The following is an 18,838-nucleotide window of genomic DNA, read 5'->3' on the forward strand; positions in this document are numbered from 1 at the left end:
TTATTATCAAATACCAAATCGATTGGTTAAAATTTTTCTTTATATAAATATTTTTTACAGATAGATGAAAAATAATTATGATGAATAAATAAAATAAAAAATGGACAATCAAGTTCACCAGCCGGTTAATAAAACTGGTGGTTAGCCTTCTGTCGTCTAACAACTTAATGACGGGAATCTACCAGTTATATAAAACTTTGCCGGATCCATTCGGCTCCATTCACCGCGTGTGTGTGTACATGATCGTCTTCATCAGGTTGATGTTTTGATTTGTTGCCTTTCTTTTTTTTTCATCATCATCTTCATCATAATGCAATAACAAACTAATTTATCTTGTTCATCTTGTACACATGCATTTCAACAAATAGAAATATATATGCATGTCTTTTTTTTACTTGATAATTATCAATCAATTATTTAAAATAATTGTCTTGTTAAAAAAGAAAAAAAAATTACAGTCTGTGTCACTGATGATGAAATTGTAATTTACTAATTTAGTATGTATTATTAAAAATTTTGAAAAATAAAAAAATTCTTTGTCATGGACATAATGATATAAATAAATTTAAAATTTAATTGTCGTGCAATTAAATACACTCAACGATATTTTTAAAAAATATTGAAAATTCATTTTTTTTTTTTTAAATTAACAAGTCTGTGCTGTTGATGTAAACAGTCTTCTCGTAGTAATTGTTGAAGAAAGAAAAAATAAAAATTAGCTGATAAAATTTAAAACAATATGGGGGTGAGAATTTGTTGTTAAAAATATTTGAAATATAATAAAATTACATTGTAAAATATATTTATAATTATTAATTAATAATATATAGAATGATAATGTGGGAACTCTCGAATGGCCAGATTGGCTTGTTATTGGATCAATGTTGGCAATATCAGCAGGTGTTGGAATTTATTATCGTTTTACTGGTGGTAGACAACAAACAACTGGAGTATGTATCATCAAATATATTTTGTATCAAAATAAATTAGTAGATGATGAAAACAAGTGTATTTTTATATTTTCTTAAATTTAAGGAGTATTTTTGTGCTGATAGATCATTGGGTCGTGGACTCATAGCAATAGCAATGATGGTATCATTTTTATCTGGACCATCATTACTTGGTTTAAGTGGTGAATCATATGTACTGGGAATACAATTTCATATTAGTCATTTTGGTATGCTTTTTGCAGCAATTATCGTTGGTCAAATTTATCTTCCAGTATTTTATAAACTCAATACAGTGAGCATGTTTGAGGTAAGTTTTTTTTTTGTTAAATTGAAAATTAAAAAAGAGAGATATTATTTTTGAATTGATTATAGTATCTTGAACGACGTTTTGGAAAAACAACAAGATTTTTTGGAAGTACCATGTGGTTTGGAAAATTTATACTTTACTCGGGTGTTGTTATTGTTGCACCATCATTGGCACTTCAAGCAACAACAGGATTGGATTTAACATTTAGCATATTACTCAATGGTTCAATATGTATTTTTTATGCAACAATTGGTGGTATTAAAGCAGTCATTACAACTGATGTTATGCAAGCAACACTCATGCTCTGTGGTACTTTTGCAATAATTATTGTTGGTCTACATAAAATTGAGGGTGGTTTATGGACTGTTTTGCAAACTGCATATGAAACTGATAGATTGATTCCATTCTCGTAATTTATATCAATTGAAATAATGAAAATTATAATATTTAGTTATTTAATAAACATTTTCATTAACGATTATTATTTAATATTTTAGATATGATCTTGATCCTACAGTTCGTTATAATTGGTTAAATGTTGTATCTTGTGGAACAATACTTTTTACATATCAATATGGAGCTAATCAAGTTCAAATTCAACGAATGTTAACAGCAAAGTTAGTAATTAATTTTCAATAAAAGAATTTAAAATTTAATTTAAAAATTTTTGTTGATTTAATTAATCGAATGTATTTTTTTTTTCTCAATGTTAGAACACTCAGGGAAGCTCAATTGGGTATGTTGTTAAATGTCCCCATAACTTTGGTATTATCAGTGTCAACAGCAATAGCTGGATTAGTCTTGTATACTTATTGGAAAGATTGTGATGTTGTTTTATCAGGACAAATAAAAAAATATGACATGGTTATGCCATATTTTGCTGCAGAAAATTTAGGTCATATACCAGGTTTAACTGGAGTATTTGTTGCTGGTATATTTAGTGCAAGTTTTAGTACTGTATCAGCTGGTTTTAATTCATTGGCTGCAATGGCTTTAACAGATTATGTAAAGCCATTTTTAAAATTATTTAGTTACGAATTGACTGATAGAAAAGCAACACTAGTTGGTAAATTTTTGACTGTGATAGTTGGATGTTTATCATTGCTCATTGCACTTGTTGCATCAAAACTTGATAATCTTCTTCATATGTGTCTTGCAATTTATGGGGGTATTGGTACTCCAATTTTAGGACTTTTTACATTGGGAATATGTTTCGAAACTCCAAATGAAATTGGTGCAATTATTGGCACATTAATAGCACTTATATTGACACTTTATTCAGGATTATCACCAAAACCAAAACCAATATTTTTACCAATGTCTGTTGAAGGATGTGATAATACAACTATCATACCACCAGCAATTATAAGGTATAACATCAATTTTATTATCATATGTTTTAATTATTTTTTATTGCTTATTAATTTATTTTTCAGTCCGTCAAATCAAACTTTATTTTATTTAAATCGAGTGTCACACATGTGGTATCCAGCTATTGGATTTGGAACAACAGTTATTCTTGGACTAATTGCAAGTGCAATTGTTAATTTTTTATTAAGTAAAAAAGAACATAATTTAGATGCAAATTTATTTACACCATTTGTTGCTGAAAGAATTAAACGTCGACGTGAAAAAATAAATAAACATAATAACAGCAATATATTCATGTTGGAACCATCAACATTACCAAAAACAAATTAATTAATACAACATTGTAAATCCTCTAATAATCTAATAAATTAAATCTTTATAAAAAATTATATTTATATTTTTTTTTCCTATTTTTATATAATATTTTGAGGAAACGACAATTACTTGTCTTTCATCCGGAAGTTGTAATTGTGTACCATATGTAGCACAATAATCATCAAGAATTTCAAAGGAAGCTATAATTTTTAATAGCATTATATTATCTCTCAGTAATCACTGAGTGCACATTAATTTCCACGACTGAACTAAAAATTTTATTACTCAATTATCTGACTTACACTCTTGAAATTTTTTGCACTATTATTCCAGTTATTTCGATTAATTATTAATAAAAATAGAAAACCGAGAAAAATATAGTAAATTAAATTCCGTAGATAAAATTAATGTGATGCAGATCAAACTTGAATGAGAAAAAAAAAATAAAAACAAATTACAGATAATTTTATTATACAATCAAGAGTTATCAAACACTTTACTGAGAATTTACTTTTTGTCATTTGAAATGTATGAATTTTAAATTATTTACAAATGCAGCGAGTTTGCAAAACATTGTGTTGTGATTTGTGTTTAAATTTTGGTTTGTTTTTTTTTTTTTCGAGTGATATTCTAATTTCCAAGTTGAAAAAAAAATATGGAGGTGAGCTGAGTGTACATTTGATGAATGAAAATTCGTTGAACCAAATAAAAGTTTTTAATTATTTTTAGAGTAACACTTTGATAAAAGAAAACGAGGGTTTTTTGCAATGGTTAGATTGGCTTGTTATTGGTATCATGCTGGGTGCATCAGCTGGTATTGGTGTTTATTACCGTTTTACCGGAGGAAAACAAAAAACATCTGAGGTATTAAATTAATAACTACAGAAAAGAAATAAGATTCAATGTAAAAATAAAATATTTATATCAACAGGAATATTTTTCAGCTGATAGATCAACTGGAATTACTCTCCTATCAGTTGCAATAATGGTCGCATTTTTATCTGGTCTATCCCTACTTGGAATAAGTGCTGAAAATTATACTTATGGAGCACAATTTAATCTAATTTATATTGGATTTATTTTAGGAACACCTATTGTTGCATATTTTTATCTTCCAGTTTTTTATGAGCTACAAACAATGAGTGTGTTTGAAGTGAGTTTCAATATAAAAACTATAATTTATCTCTTGTTTTAAATTATACGTGATAAAAAAAAAAAAACCTTTGCAGTATTTAGAAAGACGATTTGGTGTTACTGCAAGACTAGTTGGTAGTTGTGCAAATTTTATACAATTTGGATTTTTTACTGGCGTTGTTATTTATGCACCATCATTGGCACTGGAGGCAACAACTGGACTTGATGGAACAATCAGTATTCTTGCAATTGGTTTAATTTGTACATTTTATTCAACAATTGGTGGAATGAAAGCTGTTATTATAACTGATTTATTACAAGGTGCATTAATGTTTGGTTGTATTTTTGCAATTATTGGAGTTGTTCATATTAATCTTGATGATGGTATTGGTAGTGTTTTTGATATTGCTGAAAAAGGTGGTCGAATGAATATGTTCAAGTAAGATTAACTTGAATATTTTATCAAAAGAAAAATAAAAACTCTAATTGTTTACTTATTTTATAAATTTTTAGAATTGAATTTGATCCGACTATAAGATACAGTATCACTGCATGCATGAGTGGTACATTTTTATTTTTAACTCAATTTGCTGTTAACCAAGTACAAGTTCAACGATTATTAACAGCCAGGTAAATTAATTAATTTACTCAACAAATGTAAATCAATTGTAATTTTTTTTTTTGTTATTTCAGGACATTAAATGACGCAAGAAAAGCTTTTTTTATTAATTTACCAATGACATTATTATTGGTTGGTCTTGTGTCATTTTCTGGGTTATCTTTGTTTGCATACTACAATCAATGTGATCCTGTTAAAGCTGGGAAAATTAAATCTTACGATATGATAATGCCTTATTTTGCAAAAGAAAAAATGACACAATTTCCAGGTTTAACTGGACTATTTGTTTCTGGTATTTTTAGTGCTAGTCTTAGTACAGTTTCAGCATTATTAAATTCACTAGCAGCAGTTGCTTTATCTGATTACATAAAACCTTTGAGTCGACGATATGGTCATGATATTACCGATGAAAAAGCTGTATTTTATGGAAAATTGCTTGCACTTTCGATTGGTTGTTTTAGTATAGTTGTTGCATTTCTTGCTGCAAAAATTGGCAGTCTCATTCAAGTAGCTGTTGCAATTAATGGAGGAATTGGTGGACCTGTTTTAGGACTATTTACATTGGGTATGTTTTTTGAATCAGCAAATGAAACTGGTGCTGTTATTGGCACTATTGTTGCGCTAATTTTAAATATGTGGATATCATTTACTCCAAAATTTCGACCTCCATATCTTACAATGTCTATTGATAAATGTATCAACTCGAGTATCATCAATCTACAAATGATTCCAACGTAAGATTAAATAAAAAAGCATCAAATTACTTGGAAAAAATAAAAGTAATAAATTATTTATTTCGGTAAATTTTTAAATTACAGCCTACAAGATGAAACTGCCTACTCTTACATTGATCGATTATCATTTTTATGGTATACAACATATGGAATGAGCTGTGTACTGATTGTCGGATTAATAGCAAGTGTTATCATCAACAATTTAGCAAATACACCATTACGACCATTAGAAGCAAATCTATTTACGCCATTTGTTGCCGCAAGAATTAGAAAAAGACGTGAAAAAAATATGACAATAGTCAACAGTCAAGTATTTGTATTAGATATAAAAAATTCAATAACAATAAATTGAATATTAAAAATGTAAATTCAAATATTTATGTCATTAAAAATGACAGTATCACTTATTCTTTTGTCTAATTACTTCTAGTTATGTGAAATAAAAGCAAAATACTGAATGTCATTTAAAAAGCAGCGTTGACGTGACAAGTGAATTTTATTTATGATATTATTGCATCAAAGTAGAATGTCATTTAATGACTTTTAATTTATTGCCCAAGTGATCAGTGTGTCCATAGTTGTGTTGCGATTGATATTGAAATTTTATTTATTACTAAAGTTGTTTTTTTTTTTTTATATTAATATTTCAAGTATGGAGGTAGGCTACGAGTTGACAAAATAAATTTATTAAATTAAAAATTGGTTTTTAATTTTTATGCAGGATCAAATTCAAATTGATGATTATGAAGGTTCTCTTCAGTGGCTTGATTGGATAATTTTGTGTATAATGCTTACGATATCAGCTCTTATTGGTGTGTACTATCGTTTTACTGGTGGTAAACAAAAAACTTCTGAGGTAATTTTAATTATTTATACGTATACATGTAAATCAATGATGATAAATTATTTTATAAAATTAATAGGAGTATTTTTCGGCTGATCGATCTACACCATATGTAATGTTAGCTATAGCAATGATGGTTTCATTTTTTACTGGATCATCAATGCTCGGATGTAGTTCCGAAACTTATGTTTATGGTGCTAAATTTAATTTTAGTTATATCGGTTTAATTTTGGCGACACCAATTGTTGCTTATATTTATCTTCCGGTATTTTATGAACTCAAAACAATGAGTATATTTGAGGTAAATATATTTTCTATTATATTATACATGTATAAATAATTATTTAAAATTTTTTCAGTATCTTGAAAAAAGATTTGGAATGTCTGTTAGATTAATAGCAAGTGCTGGTAATTTTTTACAATACAGTTTTTTTACGGGTATTGTTATTTATGCACCTTCATTGGCATTAGAAGCTACAACAGGTTTAAGTAGTACTTCATGTGTTTTATTAATTGGTGGAATATGTACATTTTATTCAACAATTGGAGGATTAAAAGCAGTCATAAGAACTGATCTTTTACAAGGTGCCCTTATGTTTGCATCGATGTTGTGTATTATTGGTTTAATTCATGCTCGTCTTGATAATGGCTTATGGAGTGTTTTAGAAATGGCTGAAAAAGGTGGTCGAATGAATATTTTAGAGTAAGATTAATTTACAAATTAAATCATCAAAAATTATAAAAACTATTTATATTATATTTTTAATTTATTAGATTTGATTTTGATCCAACTGTACGTTATGGATTTATCTCGGCATTAAGTGCAACATGTATATGGTTATCACAATTTGCAACAAATCAAGTTCAAGTTCAACGAATGCTCTCAACAAAGTAAGCCAGTATACTCTTTCTCAGCTTGCACCAACTGATTGATTATTATTATTTTTTAGATCTATCAAAGAAGCTAGAAAAGGCATATTTTTAAATATTCCAGTATCATTAGGATTATCAACATTGATGTCATATTCAGGTCTTGCTCTTTACGCTTATTATGGCAATTGTGATCCAGTTAAAACAAAAAAAATTAAATCATATGACATGCTATTGGCATTATTTGCAAAAGAGCAAATGACCAAAATTCCTGGATTAACTGGAATATTTGTTTCTGGAATATTTAGTGCTAGTCTTAGTACAGTTTCAGCGTTATTAAATTCTTTAGCAGCAGTTGCTTTATCAGATTATTTGCTACCTTTATGTAAAAAATTTGGTCATAATATACCAGATGAACGAGTAACGACATATGGAAAATTAATTTCTCTTTGTATTGGTGGTTTGAGTTTGGTTGTTGCTTTTTTTGCATCAAAAATTGGTGGTTTAATACAAGCATTTGTATCAATTCATGGGGCAATTGGTGGACCAATGTTGGGATTATTTACCCTGGGAATGTTTTTTGAAACTGCAAATGAAACTGGAGCTGTTGTTGGTATTATTGGTGCATTGATAGTCAATATTTTTTATGTTTTTTCACCTAAAGCACGTTATCCACCTTTGTCATTGTCAATTGAAGGATGCCGTAATTTTACTCTCACCAACACGTCAGCAATTCCAACGTATGAAAACTTTTAAAATTATTTTGACAAATAAACGAATAAATTATATAACTTTCATTTATTTTCCAGCACATCATTTGATTCATATTCTTATATTCATCGTTTATCTTTTTTGTGGTTTTCAATGATTGGAATGTGTTGCACTATTTTATTCGGACTAACTGCAAGTATAGTCAGCAATATTTTATCAAATAAAAAACCACCAATTGTCGACTTGAAACTTTTTACACCGATAATTGCTGCGAGAATTCGGAGAAAGCGAGAAAAGCTATCTCAAGGTAATAGTCAAGTGTTTGTATTGAATTCTAAAACAATAGAATGTCCTCAATAAATTATTTAAATAAAAATATCATTTTGCAACATTTGTATACGTTAACAGATAAGTAAAATAAAATATAATTTGATTGCAGTGTATATTGATGTGTATTTAAAAATAAAAATTAATAAAACCCATTAAAAAAATGTTTCTATTATGGCCCACTTCACTTGAAAGAATTTATTTGTATAATTTTAATATCACTAAACACTTGTTGAGTTAATTTTGTATTTCCAAGAATTCAAAGCAAAAAAAAATTGATAAAAGTTTAAATTTTAGACACAAGGTAATACTATGACAAAACAAAGCGACAATGTAACAATTTACGTTTTATTTCACTACTTTTAAATGTTATCAATAATTAAAATTTAAAAAAAAAATTATATACCTCATCAAATGCCTGTCATGATTAATTGAAAAAAAATAAAAATATATAATAATTTTGAAATAAATCCAATTCACATGGCAATTAATTTCATTATTTTATTTAAAAAAATGATTTGCATTTAAAAATAAATTACGCAGTTAAAAAAAATAGCTGACAATTTTTGTCATTGAAGGTTTTATTTCAATTCATCGTAGATTGGATTAGTGAACGTCACTTAGTTATGTATACCCATTTTATTGTGCTCCACGTAAAGACTCAGTTTTTTCAATTGTCCAAGACATCGAGGTAAACTCGTGAATTATTTATTTGTTAAATTTCTACATTGTGTTAATAATGTGCAATGATTTTTCATAACATTCTATTTTAACAGAGCGAAACTTTGATAATGGAAAATGAGGGTTCTCTGCAATTGCTGGACTGGATTGTTATTGGTCTTGTTCTTGGAGCATCAGCAGCAATTGGAGTTTACTATCGTTTTACCGGAGGCAGACAAAAAACATCACAAGTTTGAATTTCTTAGAAAATTAATAATCAAATTAATTACAATGCAAATGAAAATATATATTTTCTTTTTGACAGGAATATTTTACTGCGAATCAATCAACCGGTGTTACTGTGCTGGCATTAACAATGATGGTATCATTTTTATCTGGAATTGCAATGCTGGGAATAAGTGGTGAAACTTACACTTATGGATCACAATTTTTTCTAATTCATATTGGCTTCATAATAGCACTGCCAATTGTTGCATATTTTTTTCTTCCAGTATTTTATGAACTCAATACAATGAGTGTATTTGAGGTAATTCTATTTTCAAATTTAATTACTTTGAAATTTATCTGTATATAACAATTAATTGTATGAAAAATAATTTTTAGTATCTTGAAAAAAGATTTGGAAAAACTGCACGATTCTTGGCAAGTATTGGAAACTTTGTTCAATTTAGTTTTTTTACTGGTGTTATAATTTATGCACCAGCTTTGGCATTGGAAGCAACAACTGGACTTGATGGAACAACAAGTATTCTTCTTATTGGTTTAATATGCACATTTTATTCGACAATTGGTGGAATTAAAGCTGTTATTATTACTGATATTTTACAAGGTGCATTAATGTTTGCATGTATCATTGGTGTTATTGTGGTTATTCATATTGATCTTGAGGAAGGTCTTTGGGATGTTTTTGACATTGCAGAAGAGGGTGGTCGAATGAATATATTCGAGTAAGTAATTTCTATGTATAATTCAACAAGACAAACAATATAACGATTTAATTTTTTCTTCAGTTTTGATTTAGATCCAACTGTAAGATATGGTTTATCATCAACAATTGCTAGTACATTTTTGTGGTTGACACAATTTGCAGTTAATCAAGTGCAAATTCAACGAATGCTTTCAGCAAAGTATAAAATTATATATTTTTTAAAAGACAAATTTGATTTTTAATATTAAAATTCTCTAATTTCAGATCAATTAAAGATGCTAGAAAAGCATTGTTTATAAGTATACCAATGACATTATCACTGACAATTCTCGTGTCATTTGCTGGTATTGCTCTTTATGCATATTACAGTAAATGTGATCCAGTTGCAGCTGGTAAATTATTTAGTTATGATGTTATATTACCATATTTTGCAAAAGAAAGAATGACTCGTTTTCCTGGATTAACTGGAGTATTTGTATCTGGAATATTCAGTGCAAGTTTAAGTACTGTATCAGCTTCATTAAATTCTTTGGCTGCAGTTGCTTTGTCAGATTATTTAAAACCACTTTGTGGAAAATATGGACGTGAAATATCTGATGAAAATGGTGCATTTTATGGAAAATTATTAGCTCTATCAATTGGTTTTTTTAGTTTAGTTGTTGCTTTTCTTGCATCAAAGGTTGGAAGTATTGTTCAAATAACTGCTGCAATTAATGGTGCTATTGGTGGACCAATTTTGGGATTATTTACATTGGGAATGTTTTTTGAATCAACAAATGAAATAAGTGCTGTTATAAGTACAATTATCGCATTGATTGTTAATATATGGGTTATATTCACACCAAAATATCGGCCTCCATTTCTTCCAGCAAATACTGATGGATGTATAAACGCAACAATTCCAAGTCCCTTCGTACTTCCACCGTACGGAAAAAATAGATTAAAAAAACTCAATGATCCTAATTTATGCTGATACTAAATATATTTTTTTTTGCTTATTTTAGAATGGATGAAGAATCATTTTCTTATATTAATCGTTTATCATTTTTATGGTTTACGTTAATTGGATGGATCTGTGCAATAATTCTTGGACTAATATTCAGTTTCATAACAAATGCATTATCAACAACATCACAAAAACCATCTGATCCAAGATTATTTACGCCATTTGTTGCCGCAAGAATTCGACGAAGAAATGAAAATAATCCACCGACAAATGGCAGCCAAGTATTTGTTTTAGATACAAAATCTTTTGAACGTGGTGGATCATAAAGATCATCATAATATATACTAATAAACAAATTGAGGGCAGTTCTTAATCTTTAGTAAATAATGACTTTAAATTTTATATTCAAACGTATTACCAATAAATTAAATAAATTGAATTTTTTAAAAGTCAACTTTAGCATAAAACGTATAAAAAAAAAGTTTTACATTTTTAACGATAAGACAATATTGCTTTGTTAATTATGTATAATTTTTTTATCGGACATTTTTTTTATATTTTTATTTTGTTGAACATAGGCAGTTGTTTATCGGCCGTCATCAAGGTAAGAATATTTTTTTAATTTATCGTAAAATGTTGACGACTTGATTATGAGCTCAAAATTAAAAAGTGTAAAATTTAAAATTGCACAATTATTATATTGTAAAAAATTGAATATAAAATTCAACAAATAAAATTTAAAAAATAATAAATGTAATATTTAAAGTGTAATTAAAATAATAATTAAAAAAAATATTTAAACGTGATTATTGTCTCTGCTGTTATCATTTATCTAACCGGAAGTTTTATTATTTATATTTTTTATTTTTGCTACTGTAAAATCTAGATGCAACTGATTTTAATATACGTCACAATGTACTGTAATAATTTTATTTTTTTTTTCTACAAATTACAAGGTATATTTACTAAGCTTAGTGAAAACTCATTTTTATTTTATTTTTATAGTAGCAGATTATCTCATTGTCATAATAATAACTCATGATAATAAAAATAAATTTAACACTGTTGAGGAAATAAAAAAAATACTCATAGGTGAAAATATTATAGAATAAAAAAAAAAAAAAAAATAGAGCTACTTATTAAATACGTCCCGTGACATTAGTATAAAAAGGAAAAAAAAAAAATTATAAATTGACGGAAGGTTGATCATTTTGACGTGACCGGATTTATGTAATCTTTGAAGGAGAACTTAAAAAATTTATATATTTTTTTTTAGTTATCATTGGAGCTTGAAACGAGGAAGTTGAAACTTTTTTAAATAGAAAATTAAATACAAAAATAAAATAAATACTCAACAATGCAAGTGAGTACAAGAAAACCAAGTGCTTCAATATAATTACTCTTTTTTTTGTTGGCAATTAAATTTATAAAATTAATTTTTAGAATGAAAGTGCATTACAATGGCTCGATTGGGTTGCAATATGTGTTATGCTAGCAGCATCAGCTGCAGTTGGTATTTACTATCGTTTTACAGGTGGAAAACAAAAGACTGCTGAGGTAAAAAAAACAAGCAAATACATCAAATTATTTTTCAAACATTTCAGTCAATTATTAAAATTAAAAATTAATTTAAAAAAATTTCAAGGAATATTTCACTGCCGATAGATCATCTGGTGTTTTACTTTTATCATTTGCCATGATGGTTGCATTTTTATCAGCAATTTCACTACTTGGATTGAGTGGTGAAAATTATTCTTATGGTGTACAATTTAATTTATTATATGTTGGTTTAATAATTGGAACACCAATTGTTGCATATGTCTATTTGCCAATATTTTATGAGCTTCAAACAATGAGTGTCTTTGAGGTAATTAAAAAAATTTATATCAACTCGTTACTTAACAAAATTGAATAATTATATATATTTATAAAAAAATAATAAATCATTTAGTATCTTGAAAAACGTTTTGGAATGACAGCAAGACTAGTTGCAAGTATTGCAAATTTTTTACAAGTTGGATTTTATACTGGTGTTGTAATATATGCTCCATCATTGGCATTGGAAGCAACAACTGGATTAAATGGTACATTAAGTACATTATTAATTGGTTTAATATGTACATTTTATTCAACAATTGGTGGTATCAAAGCTGTCATTATAACTGATCTTATACAAGGTGGACTTATGTATGTGTGTGTATTATCAATTCTTATTATTGGAATTGGACAAATTGATGGTGGACTTGTTGGTGTTTTTAATATTGCATCTGAAAAAGAACGTCTCAATTTTTTCGAGTAAGTTTTTCTTCAAAAAAAAAACCTACTTTATATTTATTTTGCTTCTAATGATTTTTCTTTTACAAGTTTTGATTTCGATCCAACGATAAGACACACTTGGTGGTCATTGACAATTGGTGGTACATTTTTTTTTCTTTCATTGTATGCTTGTAGCCAAGTACAAGTACAAAGAATGCTAACAGCAAGGTACCAAAGACAATCATTTAAATGACTATTTAACATTGATTTATTTCGATTGAAATTGTTGTTTTGTTACAGCTCAATTACTGCAGCAAGAAAAGCATTATTTTTAAATATTCCATTAACACTGTCAATGGTTATGCTGGTGTCATTATCTGGTTTGGTATTATTTGCTTATTATAATAATTGTGATCCAGTAACAATTGGTAAAATAAAATCATACGATATGGTTATGCCATATTTTGCAAAAGAAAAAATGACAAATATACCTGGTTTAACTGGTATATTTGTATCTGGTGTATTTAGTGCAAGTTTAAGTACAGTATCAGCAATGTTAAATTCAATGGCTGCAATTGCATTGTCTGATTATTTAAAACCATTATATAAAAAATTAAATAAACCATTTCCTGATGATAAAGCAGCATCATATGGTAAAATATTAGCACTTGGAATTGGTGTATTAACATTGGGTGTTGCATTTTTAGCATCAAAACTTGGAACATTAATACAACTTGCATTGGGCATACATGGTGCAATTGGTGGTCCAATATTAGGTCTATTTACATTGGGTATGGTATTTGAATCAGCCAATGAAACTGGTGCTGTTATTGGAACAGTTATGGCACTTGTTATTAATGCTATTATGACATTTGGACCAAAAATAAAAGCACCAGTTTTACCAATGTTCATTGATGGATGTATCAATTCAACAATTATTACACCAATTATTTATCCAAGGTATTTTAAATTTAGATAACTGTACTATTTATTGACTATACTATTTTGATTTATTTGTTTTAGCAAAAATGATGATAAATATTTTTATCTATTTCGAATATCCTATTTGTGGGCAACACCAATTGGTTTATTTTTAACTTTATTATTTGGCTACATTGCAAGTAGCATAGTACAAAAATATACAAAAACTCCAGCACCAATATCTGATCCACGTTTATTTACACCATTTATTGCTGCACGAATAAAACGTAAAAGACAAATTCAACAACAGCAACAACAAGGAAATCCAATTGGCAGTCAAATATTTGTATTAGATAATAAAGAAACAAATCCCGTTGAACAATAATAAATAATTAAATAAATTATGAAAAAGTATTATATATTTAAAAAAAAAAAATTACATTAAACGAGTTACAAATAAAATGAGGATTATAAAAAGGTTTTGTATTTTAACGCCCACGTATCAGTTGGGGTTAATAACAAGAGCCAAATGATCATTTAAAAATAATATATAATAATTTGCAATTTAAAAGTCATTCAAGTCAAACAAGATCATTTGGTTATCATCATATTAACACTCGTATAAAAATAATAATATTAAATATAATAATTAAAGATTAAATTAAATAAAAATTTGTAAATTTTTAAGATAATTTATTTTTATATAGTTTATAAATTATAATAAATATGATTTTATTGGCTTCATTTAAAAAGGCTAATTGAATAAAAATTTATTGAGTAAATATATATTAATGTTTTTTAATTTAGAATTCATATACTGACACGAAAAAAATAAAATAGCTAAATAAATAAACGTAAGTGTGAAGTCTGTAGAAATGCGTGCATGATCAATTAACATGAGTGAGTTTACACTTTCAAAATGAGATGTAAAAATAAAGGTATAATATTGAGTAGCTTCTAGAAGAGTTGAAGTTAAAATTTACATTCAAAGATGTTTAATTTTTTTTTTTTTTTTAACTGACTCATTTGATAATAAAATCAGTAGCTTTTACAATAAGTGCATCAGTTGACACACCTTGTGTATATATTTGAAAATAAATTGCGTGGGAATTTATATATTTTCTGTTCACAATATCCTGGATATGTTGACCGAGCCAACCCACACGAGACATACAAAATGATTAAGGGATTGTTTTTCCTAGAAAGTACACAAATGACCCATATATATTTTTATGATTTTATGAAAAAAAAAAAAAAAAAATTTCATCATGTTTTATTGTTCCCCTATGTATTTCCTTGCTAGTTTCCTAAATCAACATATCAACGAAAAACAAAAAAAAAAAGTAATAATAAAATAAATTTAAAAAAAACTACTTGGCATTTTTTTAATTATAAAAAATTTTCACATATTATTTGTTTTTTTCTTTTCAAGTTTATTTGATTATTTATTATTTTATTTTTGTATTTTAAAATTCAAAAGGAAAACCGGAAAACTATTGTACGGTTTATTCGTTTCCTTGTTTTTATTTATATATACTTTTTTTTTCACGAGTGGTATTTTTTTTTTTTTTATAAAAATTCTGAAAGGGTTCATGAATGGTGCATTGACCAGAGAGATTCTTCTAAAGTTAAAAAGAGAAAATTAAAATCAGTCACAAGTCGTGTTGGTATAGACACACACTCAACAACAACTTACCAATCAACATTTGTTGTATGCACTATGCACTACAGTATATGTACAATATTTATTTTATTTTTTTTGTTTTTGCTCAATAGAAATACCGCCAACGCAATATACATACGCATACTATATTTATTTGTAGAGAAGATTCAAAGACCTCTTGTTAATATATATATCGTAAAATGCATATATATATAACATATAAAAATAAACAGGATTGTTAGTATCTATTATATGCACATCATTAAATTTTTATTTTTTTTTCATTTGTATATAATTTTTCTTTGAGGTTTAATATTGAAATATATATATGTGTTATCAATAAAAATATCTATTTTTAAATTGAAATAATAAATAAAGCTAAAAATAATATTTTTGAAAATTAACATAAATTTATATTGACATGATTAAATTATTTTCAAGTAAAAAAAATATTATTTTTTAGTTTTAATATTTTCTATCATGTTTAAAAAATTATTTTCAAGTTGAAAAAATTATTTTTTTAATAGAAAAATTAATTGTGAGCTTAGAAAAAATTATTATTGATTTAAAAAATTTATTTGCGAGTCAAAAAAAATTATTTTCAAGTAGAAAAAATATTATTTTTTAGTTTTAATATTTTCTATCATGTTTAAAAAATTATTTTCAAGTTGAAAAAATTAATTACAAGCTTAGAAAAAAATATTATTGATTTAAAAAATTTATTTGCAAGTCAAAAAAAATTATTGTCAAGTTAAAAAAAAATATATTCAAGTTAAAAAAAAATTATTTATTTGACTATATAAAAATGAGTAAAAGCTCAAGCACAAAAAAAAATATAAAAAAAAAAAAAGAATGAGAAATGATTAAATGTCACATGAACGAATGTGTTTTTGTTGATTGTCACGTAACTCATCAACCAAAGAAAAAAAATTCAACAATACTATGTGGATTGTGTTCGATTGATCTCTTTCTCGATTTTGTATTTTCCCCTGACGAGCCCCCTGCCGACAAATATAATAATAATAATAATGACAACGTAAAAATACCTTCAATTCAGCATATAAATTTATATGTCAGTGAGAGAATGAAGCTAAACGAGTTTATTTTTTTTTCTTGACAATGAATAATGCGAATGAAAAATTATTACACAACAGCTGTAATTTTAAATTATCACTATTAAATAATTTTTAAATTGATAAATATTATTTTTTTTTCTTACCTCACTCATACAACTCTCAGTTGATATTTTTTTCCATTTAATAAAATCTTTCTTTATATATAAATTTAAAAAAAACACCCATTAATCTTTGACTTTGAATAATAAAAAAAAAAAAAAAACAAGATAAAGATATTTTTATGATAAAATTAAAAAATTCAAAGAATAATTTTTATATTATTGACAGATCCTTGTACCAAGAAACCGACATAATTTTGCTGATGTTGCGTGTACACAACGATTAAAGTGAAAAAATTATTTAAAAGCATTTATAGTGGTCAATTCAAGTGCGTATGTAATTCATGTTAAGAAGCAACGATAAAGAGAAGACAGAATAAAAATTAAAAAAAAAAAAAAAAGCAAAGTGAATAATCTGGCACGATCAAACAGAAAAGATAAAAATCCAAACAGACCACCAACCTGATCAAATCTCATGTAGTGCTAATGATCACTTTAACAATTTAACATGAAAAATTTTTACAAAAATAAATTATTTAATTATTCGTTTACATATTGCAATGCTCCAAAATGTTAATGACTTTTAATGAAAAGGCAGTCAACATAAAAAACAAGGTGTCAGTGAACTCTGAGATATTATTGAAAAAATATATCATGCATATTATTTTTAACTGATGATTTTAAATACATCATGATGAACGTGATCACATGTATAAATGATGATGGTGTAGAAATAATATAAAAAATAGACAAGATTAATACTGAGAGAGTTTGCATTGGACAAAGTAACTTGATATCAGAATGATAAAAAGAGAATATATAAATAAAATATGAAAAATGAATTTTCTTGAACGGTTTATGAATGACTGAATGTATCATGAGAAAGTGTATACACAAGTAAATAAGTGTTTATTATATTTGACCCCCACGTATGTACATACCAAATAATTCATTTTAATATGATGATATTCATGATGATATTCATGATGATATTCATGATGATCAAGAACAAATGTAAAGGCGTGATTTTTATATTATCCCTTTTTTTTATTTCAATTTATTATAAATGCTATTTAAATATTTCATTGTGTGATAGATACTTCAAGTCTAGTCAAAATATTTTTTTTTGGTTTTTTTATATATTATAAAAGTGTTATTCGTTTTATTATTATTTTTTTTTATGTTGTCACTGTGTTCAATTGGAATGTGGATCGTTTTGTTATTTATTTATTTAACTTTATATTTTGTCTGGTGGGATTTAAGTATCCTTGATGCCAAATGGAATTTAAATCGTGTCAAGTTTTATACTTTTTATTGGTAAATTTATTTTTTAATTTTTTTTTAGGGTTGATATACCATGTGGTGGTGAATATCATGATAAAGTTGTGTTTGTGACAGTGACATGCATGTTTCAAATTTTTTAACCGCATCTTTCTGTCTTATTCAGACTACTGGGATGGATTTTAATCCCTTGATACAACAACAAAAGTCTAGATGACATTGAAATATAAGATATGCCAGTTAAATTGATATTTTTATAAAAAAAAAATTTATTACAAACATATGTGTCTAATCATGCTTGATATTTGATGAAAATTATAAATTTAAAAAAAAATAAAATAAATATCAAAAAGATAAAAATTTATAAATTAGAAATTATTTTTTTAATTAAATAAATAATTAAAAAACAAACTTGATATTTATGTTTATTATTTTTATTATTATTATCATTATTGTTTGTGTTTTTTTTTATTTTTTTAAAAAACCACGATAAATTTAAATCCCACGCGAAAAATGAATAAGCCCAACGGCGCCGATTATACTTTGAAGCACCACGATAATTTCAACCATCAAATTAAAAGAAAAAAAAAAAAATACATGTAAAGATTTATAAATTATATATAAACATATACATGTCGAAGTTAACTCAAGACAATTGTGTCCCCACACACACGCGGAAGTCAAAAATAAAATATTTAAAGATTAAATGATGATAATTGAAAAAGAAAGCCATTATAAAATAGAAAAATTAAGAATTTAAAAAAAAGACATTTGCTTAATTATTACGAACATCAGTTTGCATCATT

At 26.4% G+C, this 18,838-nt stretch overlaps 2 protein-coding genes across 6 annotated transcripts in view; one reads left to right on the forward strand and one right to left on the reverse strand.

Moving 5' to 3' along the window:
- LOC122860879 (tensin-1) overlaps positions 1–18,838 on the reverse strand; it is a 72,924-nt gene that overhangs the window by 46,327 nt on the left and 7,759 nt on the right. The window lies entirely within an intron of this gene.
- Positions 11,254–14,780, forward strand: LOC122860881 (putative sodium-dependent multivitamin transporter). The gene is made up of 8 exons (XM_044164930.1): positions 11,254–11,341; positions 12,014–12,100; positions 12,181–12,294; positions 12,383–12,604; positions 12,689–13,032; positions 13,102–13,221; positions 13,294–13,953; positions 14,017–14,780. The coding sequence occupies exons 2-8, from the start codon at positions 12,095–12,097 to the stop codon at positions 14,297–14,299; spliced, it is 1,749 nt and encodes a 582-aa protein (XP_044020865.1). The 5' UTR covers positions 11,254–11,341; positions 12,014–12,094; the 3' UTR covers positions 14,300–14,780.

The sequence above is a fragment of the Aphidius gifuensis genome, linkage group LG1 (assembly GCF_014905175.1).
Source record: "Aphidius gifuensis isolate YNYX2018 linkage group LG1, ASM1490517v1, whole genome shotgun sequence".
NCBI lineage: Eukaryota > Metazoa > Arthropoda > Insecta > Hymenoptera > Braconidae > Aphidius > Aphidius gifuensis.